This window comes from Bemisia tabaci, chromosome 2 (genome assembly GCF_918797505.1).
Source record: "Bemisia tabaci chromosome 2, PGI_BMITA_v3".
Taxonomy (NCBI): Eukaryota; Metazoa; Arthropoda; class Insecta; order Hemiptera; family Aleyrodidae; genus Bemisia; species Bemisia tabaci.
Window position 1 is genome coordinate 73308913 of NC_092794.1, and position 18270 is coordinate 73327182.

At 39.4% G+C, this 18270-nt stretch overlaps 1 protein-coding gene across 1 annotated transcript in view; it reads right to left on the bottom strand.

The window, feature by feature from the left end:
* Positions 1-3456: 3456 nt before the first annotated feature.
* Positions 3457-18270, bottom strand: part of gogo (thrombospondin-1 like protein golden goal) — a 52300-nt gene continuing 37486 nt past the window's right edge. The window contains exons 13-14 of the mRNA XM_019052630.2: positions 14741-14870; positions 3457-9745 (exon numbers count right to left, since the gene is read on the bottom strand). Coding sequence (XP_018908175.2) covers positions 9110-9745; positions 14741-14870 — 766 coding nt within the window. The 3' untranslated portion in view covers positions 3457-9109. The remainder of the gene's footprint in view (positions 9746-14740; positions 14871-18270) is intronic.

Sequence of the window (18270 nt, forward strand, 5' to 3'; positions counted from 1 at the left end):
CTTTCTTCTCTTTCTTCTCTTTCTTTTCTTTCTTTTCTTTCTTTTCTTTCTTTTCTTTCTTTTCTTTCTTTTCTTTCTTTTCTTCTCTTTTCTTTCTTTTCTTTCTTTTCTTTCTTTTCTTTCTTTTCTTTCTTTTCTTTCTTTTCTTTCTTTTCTTTCTTTTCTTTCTTTTCTTTCTTTTCTTTCTTTTCTTTCTTTTCTTTCTTTTCTTTCTTTTCTTTCTTTTCTTTCTTTTCTTTCTTTTCTTTCTTGTCTTTCTTTTCTTTCTTTTCTTTCTTGTCTTTCTTTCCTTTCTTGTCTTTCTTTTCTTTCTTTTCTTTCTTGTCTTTCTTTTCTTTCTTGTCTTTCTATTCTTTCTTGTCTTTCTTTTCTTTCTTGTCTTTCTTTTCTTTCTTGTCTTTCTTGTCTTTCTATTACTGTTGGTGTAAATAACCTTAGATGCTAAAGCACCGCTTTAAAATAAAATTATTTTACTACTACTACTACTTTTTTCTTTTTTTCTTTTTTTCTTTTTTTCTTTTTTTCTTTTTTTTCTTTTCTTTCTTGTCTTTCTTGTCTTTCTATTACTGTTGGTGTAAATAACCTTACATGCTAAAGCACCGCTTTAAAAAAAAATTATTTTACTACTACTGCCCTCTTTATAGGTGTAAATGGCCTTAGATGCTAAAGCACCGCTTTAAAATAAAATTATTTTACTACTACTACTGTCTTTCTTTTCTTTCTTTTTTTCTTTTTCTTTTTTCTTTTTCTTTTTCTTTTTTTCTCTTTTTCTTTTTTTTTCTCTCTTCTTAAGCTTCTTGCACCCAAAATGATCGATCAAAATCGTCGTCACTGAGTCTTCAAGACATTCGAGTTGTGAAACTCCCGAACCACGTAGGTATCTCGTTTGCGGTGTTTAAAAACCTCCGCTTCTTGGTATATCAAAAGATATTTATGAATTGAGGAAATTTTTTCTCTTATTTTGTATTTTTTTAAAGGAAAAAATCAACACCATTCCAGCAGCCCGATTGTTGAAAATGTCGACACGACAAGAATCGAAAATCGATATATTACACGGCGCAGATAGGGCTTTATGTCTTGCCTTATCTTACCGACGTGGCCAGTTAAAGTTTCAACAATCAGGCTGCTGGAAGTTTTTCCAGAATTTGCCTCTCGCGGGGAGGAAGAATCTCGGAACTTTTTCAGAATCGAAATTGAGTAGTGATCAATTTTTAAGATAAAGTATGGCGAGAAGTCTAAAACGCTGCAAAGCGAGATATGTGGTTTGGAAGTTTCATCGTCGATTTGCTTGTTGATCAAAACCCTAAAAGCACTGCTTCTACAGCCTCACCTATTGACACTGGCCGACACTAGTTAGCGGAATCATATTTCTGCGTTTTTCACTCAATCTGTTAGTTTACCCTCAATCTGTTAGTTTACCCTCAATCTTTCAATGTGAGCTACTTTAACGCATATCGACGGTGAAACTACCAAACCACGTATCTCGGTTTGCGACGTCGCAGACTTCCTGTCATACTTTATTTTTTAAATAAAAAACTACTTAACGTCCAGTCTTGAAAATGTCTGTGATTTTTCCTCTTCGTGCGGAGAAAATTCTGTGAAAATTTCAAGGAATGATATTGATTTGGTCTACTTCAAAAAAATAAAATGCGAGCGTAGATTTTTAAACACCGCAAACGAGATACGTGGTTTGGTAGTTTCACCGTCGATATGTAGTTGCTTGCAGCGTGCCGTTAGTTCTTGCACGCCAGGCTGTTTTAGTGTTGGCGGTTTAATATCATAGGATTTCTATTTAATCCAACCAGTTCGCCTTAATAGCTTCGGTTAGGCAATATGGGCTGCCTCAAGGCAGCAATAGTTGCTCGCAGTACTGCATGTGGTTTGTCAGTTCAAGTGAGGAAAAGGAGATGATTCTACAGTTGAATACATCTACAACGGGGCTAAGCTTGCATCATTTGTCACAAGGAATATCCAAATACTCTAAAATGGAATTATGAGGAAAAGCTCAAAGTTTGAGAACTAAAGATTCCAAAGCTAAGAAAAACGCAGATAAAGTTTTAAGATAATTTTGGAATTGCATATCATATATCTGTTTGAATTGAACTTGAATAAAATACCTTTAACGTGCATGCTCATCGGACACAGGCTGATGGATGAGGCGTGAATCGTATTTAATTTTGCGATTAACATTTAACTGCAATTTTTTTCCGGAAACGACGCAATTCTTTCAGCAACATGTGTAGGTACAGTTTTCCTCATTGCTTAACATCCCTGGTAAACATTGGCGATAGGAGCTGCGTTTCAAAATACCATAGGAGTTCTTATAGCCGACTGAAGAAGGCGATAGAAAATCATATAGTTGGCTGTAGAAAGTGGAAAAAATCATACGGCCGGGCTACACGAAGCGATAAAAAATTATACAGCCGGGCTATAGTTCCTATCGCAGGGCTTTACACTTTATCGCCTGGCTGTTGCTTTTTCGCCATCGGCTATAAAAGGCTAAAAGAAATTGTGTAGAAATTCGTGTGCTTTGTAAATCCTTAAGTTTGTACGGAATCACCTTAATATTTACAAAACGCACATAATTTTTTTTTCATCAATTAAAATGAGAATAATCCATACAGAGTGTGCAAACATTTCTAAGTCATGAGTTGAAAAACGCCGACTCCACGAGATTAAATATTAGAGCCTAACACGGCGGCGCACTGGCGCCTACAAACCTAACAGGGATACTTCACGCATTGCGCAATGCGTGAAGTATCCTTCTCAGGTTTGTAGGCGCCAATGCGCGTTTCGCGCTGGCTGTCAGCCCGCCGCGTCGCGCCGCAGCGTACCACGGCGCTTGAAGCAACTATTTCACACCAGAGGTATTGCACAGTATCATACGACATTGAGGGCGCTCCAACATAATAGGAATGGCAGGCATCCATCAAAAGTACGGAGCTTTCCTCGCAAAATAAATCAAGATACTACGGCCCAAAAAGAGAGCAGCACTCCAAAAACTCACTAAGTCCTAGCATCCGTAATTAGTGACGTTTAGCATACACTTTATCGCCTGGCTGTGAGTTGCTTAATCGCCATCGGCTATAAAAGGCTATAAGAAATTGTGTTGCTGGCTATAGAAGCCATTGGAAATCTTACGGCCGGCTGTAGGTCTATGGTATTTTGGAACACAGATTCTACTGCCAATTTTTACCAGGGATTTAGACGATTAAATCTTTGATATTGTACAGAGAGATTGCTACTAACAGGTGAATGGTCCATTCTGCTGTCATTTCAACCCGTAATTATTATACATATCTTTAAACGCGCATCACTTGATAAAAACTTTTCTGAATATCTAAAACTACGAAAAGGTTTTACTTCATCACATGCAGAGAGACACCACCGTTTATCAAAGTGAGTTTGTTGAAAATAGGTGACCTAAATTGTTAAAAGACAATGAATGAAATCCAGTATGATTTGTGGGTCTTTATTTCGTGACATATTCGACAAAAACATTAACATTCAAAAGCGGTGTGAACGACAACAAGAGAGAGGGTATTTTGTTACATTTGGTTAAAGAATGAGTAAATCACCAAATCGCTCAAAGTGAGATTGAGATCAATTGTGACCGTACAAAGGGGAAGCAGGTATAACTTCACGCGTGACACGACTGAGCCAGATTTTCAATCATATACTCTAAAAGAGGAAATTATTTATGCTCATGAAGCGTTTATTATTCTCGCATAACTTGCACCGACTTGTCCAAAAAAGAAAGTATTTATATAAAAAAAATCAAGGTATGCATGATTCTGCTTTCCACAAAAATGTCATGTTTACCTGCATGCGTTCAAGTGCTTTGAACTAGGTACTGAAAATTGGAGTATTCAAGTGCAAGAAATAGGTAAAAAATTGCTAATAAAGAGCTTGATGCAAAAACGGCTTTTTTGGCCCCCCCTCTGGAAGTTCTTTAGACTTTGTCTATTCATTACTCATACTTGAGCGCTTCTTTCCCCAAATTTTCAGACCCCCAAAAAATTTTGGGGGGGAGCTAGGGGGGGTGGAAGTCAACACCTGTGAACCTCGATATCTCTTGAACGAAGAAAGATATCGAGGTCCAGTTTGGACGAAAAATCGTCTAAAATTGCATACTTTAAGATTCTAAAGGTCGAAATCCCGATATCACATTTTTAAGTCAACATATGTGCTTTTTACCAGTTTTTTGGGTCACTGAGTTCAGAAATTAGCGATACTTCCAAAAAAATCACGTTTTTAAAATTACAGCTATTTTAGAGACCCACTGAGCGCCGACCGGCCGCTCAGTGGTCCTGTCCGAAGCTGCAATTTTAAAAACGTGAATTTTTTGGAAGTATCGGTAATTTCTGAACTCGGCGACCCTCAAGAGTCCCTAATAAAGCATTTTGCTTATTTTGAACATTCAATCTGATCTAATAACAGTCAAATCCGACTTTTTTGCGCGCGAAAATCGGTCGGCGCGCGTTGAGCGGAAACTTCAACCGATCATAACTCCGGAACCGTTTGGTTCCCCATCTTAATGGACCACTCGTTGGATGCGGAAAAAGACGAACAATTTAAAAAACTGGTTTCAGTTCAAATAGAAAATTGAAATCTTTGTAAATTTTTCGTTTAAAAGAAATTTTCTAGACCAAAAAACTGGTAAAAAGCACATATGTTGACTTAAAAATGTGATATCGGGATTTCGACCTTTAGAATCTTAAAGTATGCAATTTTAGACGATTTTTCGTCCAAACCGGACCTCGATATCTTTCTTCGTTCAAGAGATATCGAGGTTCACAGGTTTTGACTTCCACCCCCCCTAGCTCCCCCCCAAAATTTTTTGGGGGTCTGAAAATTTGGGGAAAGAAGCGCTCAAGTATGAGTAATCAATAGACAAAGTCTGAAGAACTTCCAGAGGGGGGGGGGCGAAAAAAGCCGTTTTTGCATCAAGCTCTTTAAACACGAAGCACGTCAATTTTGACCAAAATAAATTATTGGCAGTTCTACAAATTTTCTTTCGCGTAGATTAGTTTTTTTTTTTTTCTTAGTATAATGACTTGTCCAAAGTGAGGCTAAAAAAAATATATATCTTAATTGCTGTGTTCCAAAATTTCAGCGACTTCTTTATTGTTTTACAAAAAGAAACTTAATTACACCTTCGCAGGCGATTTGAAGGAATATTTTTGGATGCTAACTGAGAGAACCCTTTCAAAATTTAACGGCTCAAAAACGACCTTCCATTTGAGTAATATAAATGTGCGAACGTCTTAAATTAGGAAAAGTGTTTTTCTAATTTTCTCATCAGAACAAAGAAAATATACCTATCGCTATGTTTAAAGTTTTACAAACTAAACCACTTTGAAAACATTTTGACACTTCTCTCTGCCTTTTTTCCATCGAACCATAAATGCTTTTGAATTTTTTAGTAAAGCATATGATGATACTACATTTAAATTTCACAGTGAAGTTTAATTTTTTTGGAAATTTAAGTACATACTCAAACGAAATACGAGTTATAAAGCGTCCATTGTCTGTTTTACGTTGAATCACTGAAAAATGAAATTATTTGAAAGGCATTCAAAGATTTTGTCAATTTTTCTTTCGTTGACGAATCCATCTGAGCGCATGCTTTTCATGGATTGAATAATATGCAAGGTAACTCAGATCTCTCAGTCACTATCTAGACTAAAAAATTTCGAGAAATGTTGAAGAGATCTCACTAATCTCATTCGATGCCATTATTTCCAGGACTAAAAGATACGTACCTAAATATTTCCGAGTCCCAAAACTTTCATTTAAAGGTTAGATTTCGAGGGTAGGTGACTAGGCAACCAATTTACTAGTCTATTTAGGTTTTGAAGCACTATTGTACATTTGATTTCACAGATCATGCTCTTTCTCTTTTCTAAGGTCCTCTGGTACCAATTTACAGGGCCGGATTTAGCTTTTTGCCGCCCCTGGACAAGCTACATTTTGCCGCCCCTGGGTCTACAATATTTCGCCACTAAGTATATTGTCAACAGTATCCCCTCCTCCCCCTCCCCCTCTCCGCACTCCCAACTTCCCACGCCATCTTATCTTGCCCCCCCCCCCCCCCCCTCGTGCACCGCCTGCGGGCGCGTGCGCGTAGCTGCTTCAAAATGCGCCGCGAATATATAAAATGGAATGGATGGATAAGACAAAAATAAAATGTGGAGACAAAGTTGAAGCTAGTGTAGCTCAATGTATTAGTTGCATTGTATTTTTGGAAGATCAGGTTAAAAAGTTTTTCTCCGGGTTTTCAGTTTAGGAAAGCTGTCAACCAGAGCATCAACGTCTAAATTGATTATCAAGTCTGCCTCGATGTTTAAAATTGCCGTGTTGTTTAGTATCACTCCAACGAACGATCATCCTAGCGCTCAAGGCCGGACCTAAAGGGCGGCAGCTTTGCCGCTCCCGTCAAGCGGCAACTCCCTTCCTTCATACATTTTGCCGCTCATCTTTTCACTTCGCTCCGTCTCTGTCTCCATTTTTTCCTTTTTTCTCGCTTTAACTTTCAATTAATCCAGTACCAAAATTTGCCGCCCCTCAAAATTTGCCGCTATGGGCAAGTGCCCCAGTGCCCTCTAGGTAAATCCGGCCCTTGGGCATGTAAACTACTTAAAATTTAAGACAAAGAAATAGCAAGGTGTACCTAAATTGTTTAGGTTTATGCTAAGAAATGGTTTACATCAGATTTCATCCTGGAGTTACAAAATCGATGATCAAAGTGCAAAACCACATATATCCGTCTGCGACGGCGCAGACTTCTTGTCATCACTACTTTATTTTTTCCTTGGAAAACCAGGGAACTTAATTTCTTGAATACTTCATCCATTTTCTTCCTTCGTTGGCAGAATATTCTGTAGGTATAAATTTCAATCCATAAAGTTGGCTATAGTCTCACTTTATATAATATAAAAAAAAAAAAAAAAAAAAAAAAAAAAAAAAAAAAAAAAAAAAAAAAAAAAAAGTAGCAACAATTTTAAAACACCGAGATACGTTGTTCTGCACTCTGGCCATCGATATTATTGTTTACTAAAAAGTTTTAATATTAAACCTAACATCTTTCAAACCAAATTTTGCGACGCGCACCTTGATTGGTTATAAGATTTCTCTTTTACTTAAGTAGATATGCAAGGTTCAGACCGTAGGCGTATCACAAACTACCACCGCTCATTTAAAATTATTGACATGTATGAGCTTTAAAAATATTAAAAAATATTTTCTGTCCATTTTTCTGCGGTGCCTAAAAGACCTGTTACTTATTCTATAATCACACTTATTATTTATTCTGATAAACTCCGTAACAAAAGTAAAAAAGCGTAGAAAATAACTTCAATAAAGGATCTCAAGTAAACAAAACTCTTCCTATCAGCACAATAAATTAATAAAATGAGCAATTTTAAGTCCACACCTATTATTTTTTATCAAGCTAATAAATAAAATTAAATTTACGAGTGTAGAGTAAAAAAAATGCAAGAAATAATCAGCGATGGCTCGATTTATGACGAATTTCTCGATTTCCAGGAAAAATAAACTTATTCGTACTATTATTCTTTTTGGCAAGGATCCGCATTTCAGGACTCAAAAGATGATGGACGCGAACCGCGAAGAAAAATCCCGTCAGCTAAATGCTTACTAGATCAGAATTCCTCGCTCAAAAAGTTCGTTCCAAAAAATGTGACATCACCCCTTCTCACGTGACAGCTATTGGTTTTAGGGCGAGAATTTTAAAGATCACGGCCCATTGTTCAAAGCAATTTATAAGGCAAATCCGGACCATCCAAAGCTACATCTAAGACTTATTTCTTAAAAGACCCATATGAGATTCTAAATATAATCATTAAGTTTAATCAGAACAGCTAGATCGGTGGAAAGCAATTACTGATGATTGCAATTATAAAAATTAAGAGCACTGAAGTATGAGCAGTCGATCAAAATATTGAAGTCCTTGAAAGAATCGATGATTTGCAATTTGATTCTGTCTCTTTCCTCGAGTGACTCTGTAAGGAACCCAATAATAACACTACTAGATAGTTCAAATCAATTCTAAGACTCAATGACGCCGTCGAAGGAGACACCGTTTTCCGTCTCACCGATTTCATGGACGTCGATTTAATTCAATATTATCGGATAAAAAATTGCGATAAATTGCAATTTTGTTGCATACATTCGCAATAAAATCGCGATTTTATCGGCGGCGATTGATCGCGACATTATCGAACAACAAATCGTGATAAATAAAATTTGAATTAAATTTCGATTTCCTTTACCTAACAGGACTGTTTAGAGATAAAATAGCGACAAGATCAAGGACAACCGCTCAGATGGTGATGATCCTAGGGATTCTGCCGCCAAAAAGTCGTGGAAAAAATTGCGACTTAATTTCAATATATCTCGATTTATCTGTTGAATAATGCTTTTTGGGCAGTTAACTCTGGGCTTTCCCATTCCCACCATTGTTTTTTGCGTTAAATTCACCACAAGCTGTACCAAAATCAACATATTCGGGTTTGGTTTGTTTATAGGCCTCGATACACAATCGAATTCCCGAACCAATTGCCATCAAAGTGTCGGGAGTCATCTGTCTAAAAATCGTTACTTTCGCTTCATTTTAAAATGAGAACTTGGCAGAAATGTTCCGTGTGGCAAGAAATCATGAATGGTGGCACTTCATTCCGATCAAAATTTGACGGTCCGTCCAATTTTGATCAAGGAAGACTGTTGCATGGTGAACATCAGTCATCAACTGGTCTACTTTGATCGGAATTTGATCGTGTATCGAGACCTTTTCACCTCCGATATCAACCAAAAGTAACACAAGGATACAAACATTTTCATGAGTGTACTAAGCACTGACATGTTCTTTTCCTTCCGGAAGTTGAAGACTCGGCGTTCACGCATTGCATGTTTAAATTAAACTTTTTTGAAAACCGATTATATACATATAATCGATTATATATATAATCGTTTATATATATATACATATATATATAATTGGTTCTCAAAAAAGTTTAAGTTAAGCAAATAATTTATGTTCATAGTGCCAATAAAATTTCAAAAAGTATGCAATATGCAACAACATAGTTCACGCATTGGCCTCGCCGGGGAATTTCACGAAGCCGGGGTTCCTGATCAACCCTTTAGCGAGCTCCAACTCCTCGTCGTCATCGTCGACGAACTTGATCTCCTCATCCCCGGCCGAGATGCCGATCATGGTCCTCTGGCTCGGCGACTTCTCCACCCTCGTCTCCTTCTCCTTGACGATGAAGGCCTGGTGGACCTGGACCGGCGGCTGGAGTTTCCCGCACAGGAGCCTCTTCAGTTCGGGGGTGGAAGCTAAGGCACTGCTGATCTCGGACTTGGAGCCGGAGTTCTCGCTGGCGCAGCAAGTCGACTCGGAGTCGGTGTTGGAGTGGGGCCGGTCGCTCCTCAGCGTCTGGAGCTCGACGTCGCCGTTGACGTCGCCGTTGACGTCGTTCCAGTTCCCCGGGGCGAACGGCGGGATCCAGACGCAGAAGGCCGGGTCCATCCCAAGGTAGGAGCCCGGCACCGTGGAGGCGTTCTGGACGTTGTAGTCGTAGTAGTCCATCTCGAGATCCGTGTCGCAGCCCGTGAGGCTCAGCTCCGAGCCGGCTCCGCCCATCATCCGCTCCCAGTTCTTCCGATCCTTCCGAGCCTTCGAGTCCATCTGCGAGGAGCTCGATGCCGGTGATATGTCGCCCTAGAGAAATTAAACAAACGTCAAGTAGCTACGGCAACCCATCTTACGAGTTCTTTCATGCAGAAATGAATCGATGAGAACGAAAACACACCAACTCGGAAAAATGAAAGTAATCTAGACACACGCAAAACTGCACAGTAGACGAAGAAATTAGTCTAAGAAAAAGATGTTTAGTGCCGAGAGACAGGCACTTACGAACATGTTAAAGGTCCAAGTTGGAACAGATGCGCTAACTTCAATGCCCTTCATAAAAATTGACCGTCTTCAATGAAAGTTGCGCATTTTCGAGTTATCGAGTTGGTGTGTTTTCGATCTCACTGATTCAAATAGCATGCGGAATGGAGATGTAAAGCAGTATAAAACTCGTAAAAAAATATTCAAGTTGACAGACAGTAATTTCGCTTACAGCTCGTAGGATTCCTCACAGCTGGCTATAAGAATCCTTACAGCCCGCTATAAGATTCATATGCAATCTTTTATCTTCCTTTGGCAAGATTCTAATACGAGTTTTTTTATGTAAAAACTGAAACACGTGAGAAACTTCTTTATTTTACAAGTTTTGTACGAGCTGTTGTAACTCTTAAGTTTTTTACGAGTTTTTTTACAAGTTGTTCATGAACCGCTGCTACAAGGGAATGCATGAGTCATGCAGTTACGCTGATTACAGAATCGTGTTTTGATGCTTGATGCTTCCAGATGAGCTATAAATAATAAGCTTTGTCCAAACACCAACTCTCTGCGTTAATATTAACGGCGATATCGCGCTTTGAACAATCCGTTCAATGGCGTCATCCACCGCGGTCGTGACACCCTTGGTTTCTTCCACCTTGCTTTCATTTGTCAGAGGGACGCACATTTTCACTGGTTACTCGACAACGTGAAACTCGGATGAAAGGAAGGTGGAACAAACCAATGGGTGTCACTACCGCGGTGGATGACGTCATGAATCGAATTGCTCGAGGAGCGATATCTCGGTTAATATTCAACGTAGAATGTTGCTGTTTGGACGGACCTTATTATTTTTAGCTGATTTACAAGGATTATTCTTCAAAACATGATTCTATGACCAGCGGAACTAATCCTCTGTATTTGGGTAGCGGTAAGAACTATTGGACGTATTTCTGTCAAACGGAACTAAGCGCCAATTTGAGTTCCTTTTGAGGAATTTAGAATGCCGGATAGCGCGTTCTGTCAAACGAAACTAAGCGCCATGGAAGAGCATTGCGAGTATAAGACGGACCCAAGTAGCATTTTTCAACGGAAAAATCGCGATTTTATCGCCGATAAAGTCGCGATTATCCTCGATTTTATCGGCGATAAAATCGCTAGGATCATCAACATTTGAGCGATTATCCTCGATCTTTTCGCGATTTTATTGCGATTTTATCGGCCCGAAAAAATTGCGATTTTATCGCGATAAGATCGAGGATGATCGCTCAGATGTTGATGATCCTAGCGATTGATAAAATCGCCAAAAAAAGGGGTTAAAGTTGTCAGCCGATTGCCGTTAGGTTCAGCCGTCAGGTCCTTTGACGAAGACGAGCGTAAAATCCCCGGAGCCTCCGCGGGGATTCGAACCCCAATCGCTACGGTGGAAGGCCAGCACATTGTCACTATGCTATGACCGCTATATGACTTGCGTGTGCGAATTGAAGCCTCTTATACATGGATCGGCGCTTCGCAACCTCACAACTTATGTCTTTGCGTTGACTGACACCGATTTTTCATTGGATTTTTTTTTTTTTTTTTTTTTTTTTTTTTTTTTTTTTTTTTTTTTTTTTAATTTTCCCTCCTCTGTATTTTATTTCATACCTTGAAATACGGTTGGTAAAATAAGGTTCTATTGGTAATCTCATCATTCTGTCTCTGTAAAATTACCAATAATAGTGAGATGGCAAAGTTACCGATGGACCTTGGGAAAAACGCCAATAGTTTTTATCGACTGTGGTAGAATTACCGGGATAAAATGGTAAAGTTACCGGGGATTGATTACCAATAAAAGTGGCATTCTTACCTGAAAAAATCAGTAAAAATACCGGTTTTCAGGTAAGCTTACCAGTCTGTCTTTGTAACATTATACTAATAATTGATAAAAAAAAATGAGATGGTTAAGTTACCAACGGATCTCGGTAAAAACGGCGGCGGCGGAATAGAAACATCTTTCATATGCGTCATTCATGCGTTAATGAAAAATTGCAATTTATTGCAATTTTATCTCTATAAAATCGCGTTCGATAATATCGCGATTTTTCTCCCGATAATATTGCAATAAATCGCGACGTCGATAAAATCGCGATACATTCTCCAATTAAATCGCAATTTATCGCGATCACTGCTACTTGGGAATGAGCCCGACGCCCGGTTCCGCCACCAATCCAAGCCCCCCTCTGCCTTCCTCCCCCTATGGCGCTTAGTTCCGTTTGACGAAAATACATCCTACTGTTCACAGGTTTTTCTGCAGAATGGGTATCGCTAAATCTTGTGTTTTTCAATTATTATTCTGAAAGTACCAGGTGAGTAGATTACGTGGTAATTTATTGCGTATTTTTGGAGCATAAGATTCCTGATAAGCCTGCTTTCACAGTATCCGAAGACTCAAAGACTCGTGACTAATGTCTAAGACTCAAAGACAAGTGTCCAACACTCGTGACGTTGGGGCAAGTTTCGCCATTTGCCTACTCTTCTATTTGAAGGCGCGGCGATAATAGCGATTTTTAAAATAATCGCAAATAATTTGAATAAATGGGAAATCGGTCGCAATAAAATTTTTCGGTTGCGGGATGAAAAACCTGTAATTTCCTCTTATTGCCTCAAATTGAAATTATTACGATGAGCGAGTATTGCAATTTTTCAGGCACTGACTTTTAAATGTGCAATATCATCATTAATATAAGAGTGGAAGGAGTCCACCTTTTTCTATTTCACTCGAGGGGTTGCCAGGTTGTGCGATGAATGTGAATATTTTACATGGGTTTGAACTGGGAAAAGTGCTGAAAAAGCACCTTTATATGGCAACAGTAGAGTCTGGGAGGGGCGAAAGGCTACCTGCTGGGAAAACCCATGATTTAGCCGGAAATGTAATTAAAAACAAATTGGTTCCGTTTGAAGCATCAAATGTATACAAGGGAAAGCTGTTTTTAAATAATAATTGGATTGCATTTTGCAAAAAAAAAACCAAGAAAATTTTAGTGTCACTAAGCTTGTGCAACTTTGTTTACCTTGCAAATATAAACTGATCATGTAAAGAGGATTCATATCTACTCTCAATAAACTATAAATTCACGAGGAAAATTACCTTTGTGAATTTAATTTTTTGCATGACTTCAGTAATTGTGTTGCAAAGAATGTAAAGTTGCACAATCCTAGCAACATTGGAATGCTCTTGGTTCCTTTTTGCAAAATGCAATCCAATTGTAAATGGAACCAGATGCTACAAAAAAGGAAAAAATGCAAGGGGAAGGAAATGAAATGAGAATATGATTACTTATGCAATCAGAGAGAATAAAACAAAAACATCAGAGAAATTTATATGCAATGAAAGTATAAGATAAAAACACAAGTGGGCTCATAGCGATTCGGAACTCGAACTATACTATCGTTGAGCAGTTTTTAGACCCCTACGCCACCGATAATCTTCTTAAGAGGTAAAGATGAACTTTTGCTACGTCAGCAAGTCAAATCGCGGAAGGAGATCCATGGATTGTCCTTTTCCGCCACCCGATGGGATGACGTCCCAGTCAAATGCGCTTTTGAAGAAATGATCGATCCCCATCATCGCTTCATCTCCGCACATCTATTCATGTGCAAATGATGGCACACTCCGGCAACAAGGTTCTGTGACGAAATCATTTTTGCCTCCAGAGTCTCCAAAATGTATAAATCTTAGTGATCAAATGTCAAATCACCGAGAAAAATGGCTCGCGGAGCGAGCCGAATGTCACTCGCGTAGCGAGTGAGCGGGGGCCCAAGGGGCACAGCCCCTTGGCTGGCCGTGACGGCTAGTCATTAATATAAACTTCGAAGGATTCAGACTTTCAGCGATTCTACCTTTTTCTATTTCACTCGAGAGGTTGCCAGATTGTACGATAAATGTGAATATTTTACATGGATTTGAATTGGGGAAAAGTGTTAAAAAAACAACTTATCTGGCAAGAGTAGAGTCCGGGAGGGACAAGAGGCTGCCTTCCTGGGAAAACCCATAATTTAGCCGGAAATGTCATAAAAACAATTGATTCCGTTTGAAGCATCAATTGTATACAAGGGGAAAGCTATTTTAAAATAATAATTGTAAATGGACCAAGATGCTACAGAAAAGGAAAAATGAAAGGGAAAGGAAATGAACTGAGAATATGATAACTAATGTGCAATTAGAGAGAATAAAACGAAACATCAGAGAAATTTAAATGCGATGAAAATATAAGAAAAAAACACGAGTGGGCTCATTGCGATTCGGAACTCGAACTATACTATCGTTGAGCAGTTTTTAGACCCCTACGCCACCGATAATCTTCTTAAGAGGTAAAGATGAACTTTTGCTACTCAGCGAGTCAAATCACGAAAGGAGATCCATGGATTGTCTTTTTCTGCCACCCGAAGGGATGACGTCCCAGTTAAATGCGTTTTTGAAGAAATGATCGATCCCCATCATCGCTTCATCTCCACACATCTACTCATGTGCAAATGATGGCACGCTCTGGCAACAAGGTTCTGTGACGAAATCATTTTTGCCTCCAGAGTCTCCAAAATGTATACATCTTAGTGATCAGATGTCCAATCACTGAGAAAAATGGCTCGCGGAGCGAGCCGAATGTCACTCGCGTAGCGAGTGATCGGGGGTCCAGGGGGCGCAGCCCCTTGGCTGGCCGTGACGGACGCGCAAAGCGCGTCCAGAACGGCTAGTATTTTCATAAGCTTTCATCGAAGTTGAACATTTCTTCAGAGAACTACTCTAGGTATACAGCAATGAAGCTGCGATGAATATATTCAACTACTAACCTCTTTTACTATATTGCAACTTTTTGAGGAAGAATTTATGGACATGATGGATCTAGGTTTTTGGATTTTTCTCTGGACAGAGGTCAACGGTGATTTGCTGGCAAAATCCAAAATTTGATGAGGCACCGACCTGTAAAAATATCCAAGGATGAATTAAAGAAAAACGTCTCAGAAATAAAAAATTATTTTAGGAGAATAATGGTTGATCTCGTGCTTCATAAAACAACACTCACATAATCATGTGAGAAAATATTTCTTTCACTCTCATCTTGTATACTGCTGAGCCTGAGCAGGGCCGGATTTACCTACTTGCCGCCCACGGGCCGCCTGTATTTTTCCGCCCCTTCTCATTCGTTTTGAAATATCGATACAAACCACACAGTGAACGTGCCGGAGGGGGAGGGGTGCATAAGACGCGTTTACTCGTGTTGGGCATATTTTTTGTGAAAGCCCTGTCAAGACTAGCAGAACTTCACGGAACTTTGCGCGAAAAGTAACTTCCGTAAACCTATTTCTGTGGGACAAGGCCTTTCATTTATAAGGCATGAACGAACAAACATGAATGTGGTTTAATAATTTTAATTTCTGTCACCGCACCAACCGCATTGTATTTGGCACAATGTGTGAAGTATTCATGCAGTCTTGTTGGTCCGGGAGCACATGTTCATTTTTGGGGTCCTGTGGGACCGTTAATGATACAAGTTGGCGAGATGGCTTGATCTCTTAGTTTTGATGTCCTGAAACAGAATTTCGATGTTGCCAGGCTCAATTTTCCCCGGAATACCCTTCAATTCAAGATGGCGCCCAAAATGGCCGCCACGGGAGTGAAGCGGATGAAAGTGACTCCTATGGTCGACGGGTATGTTGATTCCTTTGTATTTTTGGTCGAAAAGTTCAAATATGTGCTTAAAAAAGTACTCCGACATCTTAAAGACCCTTAAATCCAAGATGGCGGCCAAACTCCGCCTCCCGACAATCAAACGGGCACGTGGGCTCTTTTATGGCATGTGAGGTATCCTTCATACCTTTTTTGGGCCGTAAATCGAAATATGATGTTAAAAAAGCCTTTGCGCTTCATTGAAGGCCTCAAACTCCAAGATGGCGGCCAAAACTGCTGAATTTTGAAACCATAAATTCTATAATAGCTCCTCATATCATGTGACGTATCGAACCCCATTGATTTCTGGTCGTAGAATCCAAATCTTGAATTCAAAATTCACCCCGGCCCCTTAGGAAGTCCAAAATCCAAGATGGTCGCCGAATTCATGCCTTACAAGATCATTCAGTCAGCCTTGACCTTAGAATAGCAAGATATATATCCATTTACAGGATTATTTGGTCGTAAAATTCATGAATGAAGGTTAAAGTAACCTTCCTTTTACAATTTGCGACATTTTAGTTTTGAGAATTGCGGCTAAAAGGCGTGAAGCGTGTGGATTTAAGAAATGTTTCAATTTTACACGTTCAAAAAATTAATCACAACTGCTAACGTCATCGCTTATTCTAATGAATAAGCCCTGATTTACGATTCACCTATTTGTAGAAAACCTGTGTCAATCGTTCCAAACTTGATTTAATCCTGTGAAACAGCAATTTATCAGCTCCGCCCTTAAAATGTAATTGAACAGACTGTATGACCCTGTAAGGGATAATTTCGGCGGCCATCTTGGATTTTGGACTTCTCAAGGGCCGGGGTGAATTTTGAATTCAAGATTTGGATTCTACGACCAGAAACCTATGGAGTTCGATACGTCACATGATATGAGAAGCTTTTATAGAATTTATGGTTCCAAATCTCAGCAATTTTGGCCGCCATCTTGGAGTTTGAGGCCTTCAATGAGGCGCAAAGGATTTTTCAACATCACATTTCGATTTTACGGCCCAAAACATGGTATGAAGGATACCTCACATGCCATATAGGAGCACACGTGCCCGTTTGACTTTCAGGAGGCGGAATTTGGCCGCTATCTTGGATTTAAGGGTCTTTAAGATGTCGGAGTACTTTTTTAAGCTCTAATTTGAACTTTTCGACCAAAAAAACAAAGGAATCGACACACATGTTGAACATGATAGAGTCCCTTTATACCCAGAGTTAAGACAACTCGATTATCAGCTGACTGGCAGCCGGCCTTAGCTGGCCATGGAGGCCGAAACGAGTGCACCTAAACGAACGATAATGAGGGATAAGGATCAGGAATCCTGCGATGTCTGTCACACAAAAACAACAACATCAACAAATTGATCAATTAAAACGAAAATTAGATTGGTTTGTGAATAATTTCTTAATCTATTTTCATTTTAGACCGATGGAAATAACAATTTACTCTTGATAAACCACAATTAGGTAATATTTTCATTATTCTTGTTCACATTCGAGGTACCGCCATCTTGGTGCACTCGTTTCGGCCTCCATGAACGAGAACCAATCAGAATTGGATTTTTTTTTAGGCCACTTTCAGCCCAACCAAAAGTGAGTTGTCTTAACTCTGGGTATAAAGGGACTCCAGAACATGAGTCACTTTCACCCACTTCGCCCCATGGCGGCCATTTTGGGCGCCATCTTGAATATAATGGTGTTCCGGGGAAATTTGAGCCTGGCAACATCGAAATTCTGTTTCAGGACATCAATACGAAGAGTTCAAGCCATCTCGCCAACTTGTATCATTAACGGTCGCACGGGACTACATGTGCTCCGGGATTATGTAGGCACCATGAGTTTTACGCCAACCGCTGCTGACCGCACTACGTTTGACGCAATGCGTGAAATATTCGTGGTGTTTTCTAGGCGCTAATATGTGTTACATGCTGATCGGCGCGCTGAGGGCTTCTCCTTTTCATCTCAAGTCCTCATCATTGCTCTCTGCGCCGCGCCGCTCCAGGCCAAATTGCGTGTTTGGTTCTTTTCTCAACTAGACTTATGAAAGGCTCTGTCTCTTGCATCGCCGAAAGACGAACAAATTAGAAATTATTATACTCTCAGGAAATAAAAGAGGTTTTCGCCTTTCTCGTTTGTAATTTTTATTTCTGAATCCATTTTAGTTTTTGATACCTTATACATTTGAAAAAATTGCAACATTTGCCGCCCCCTGAATTTGCTGCCATGGGCCGCGGCCCATGTGGCCACCGCCACCCCCTAAATCCGGCACTGCTGCTGAGCAAGTAGGTACTTTTTTTTGCATCTCGTATACATATGGTATCCATCCATATTTAATTTCGTCATTTATGGTAATATGTTTATTATGTATTTTTTACCTCAATCTATACAAGTGGACCCAATTAGAAAATATTACAATCCATTGGGGAAGCTTCTAATGAAGGTTATGATGCATTTGGATTACAGTTCCCAGTAAGGAACCACTTTTTCTGGCCCATTTTAGAAACAACATACAAGCCATTGGTAACCTTATGCAGATATGTGCTTTTATAGGAGAGCCAGAGATAGTGGTTCCTATTTTCAAAATGTAATCCTTTTGGTCATTGGTCAAATGCTTGACATTACACCAGTCGTAAAGCAAGTCACATCCGAACTT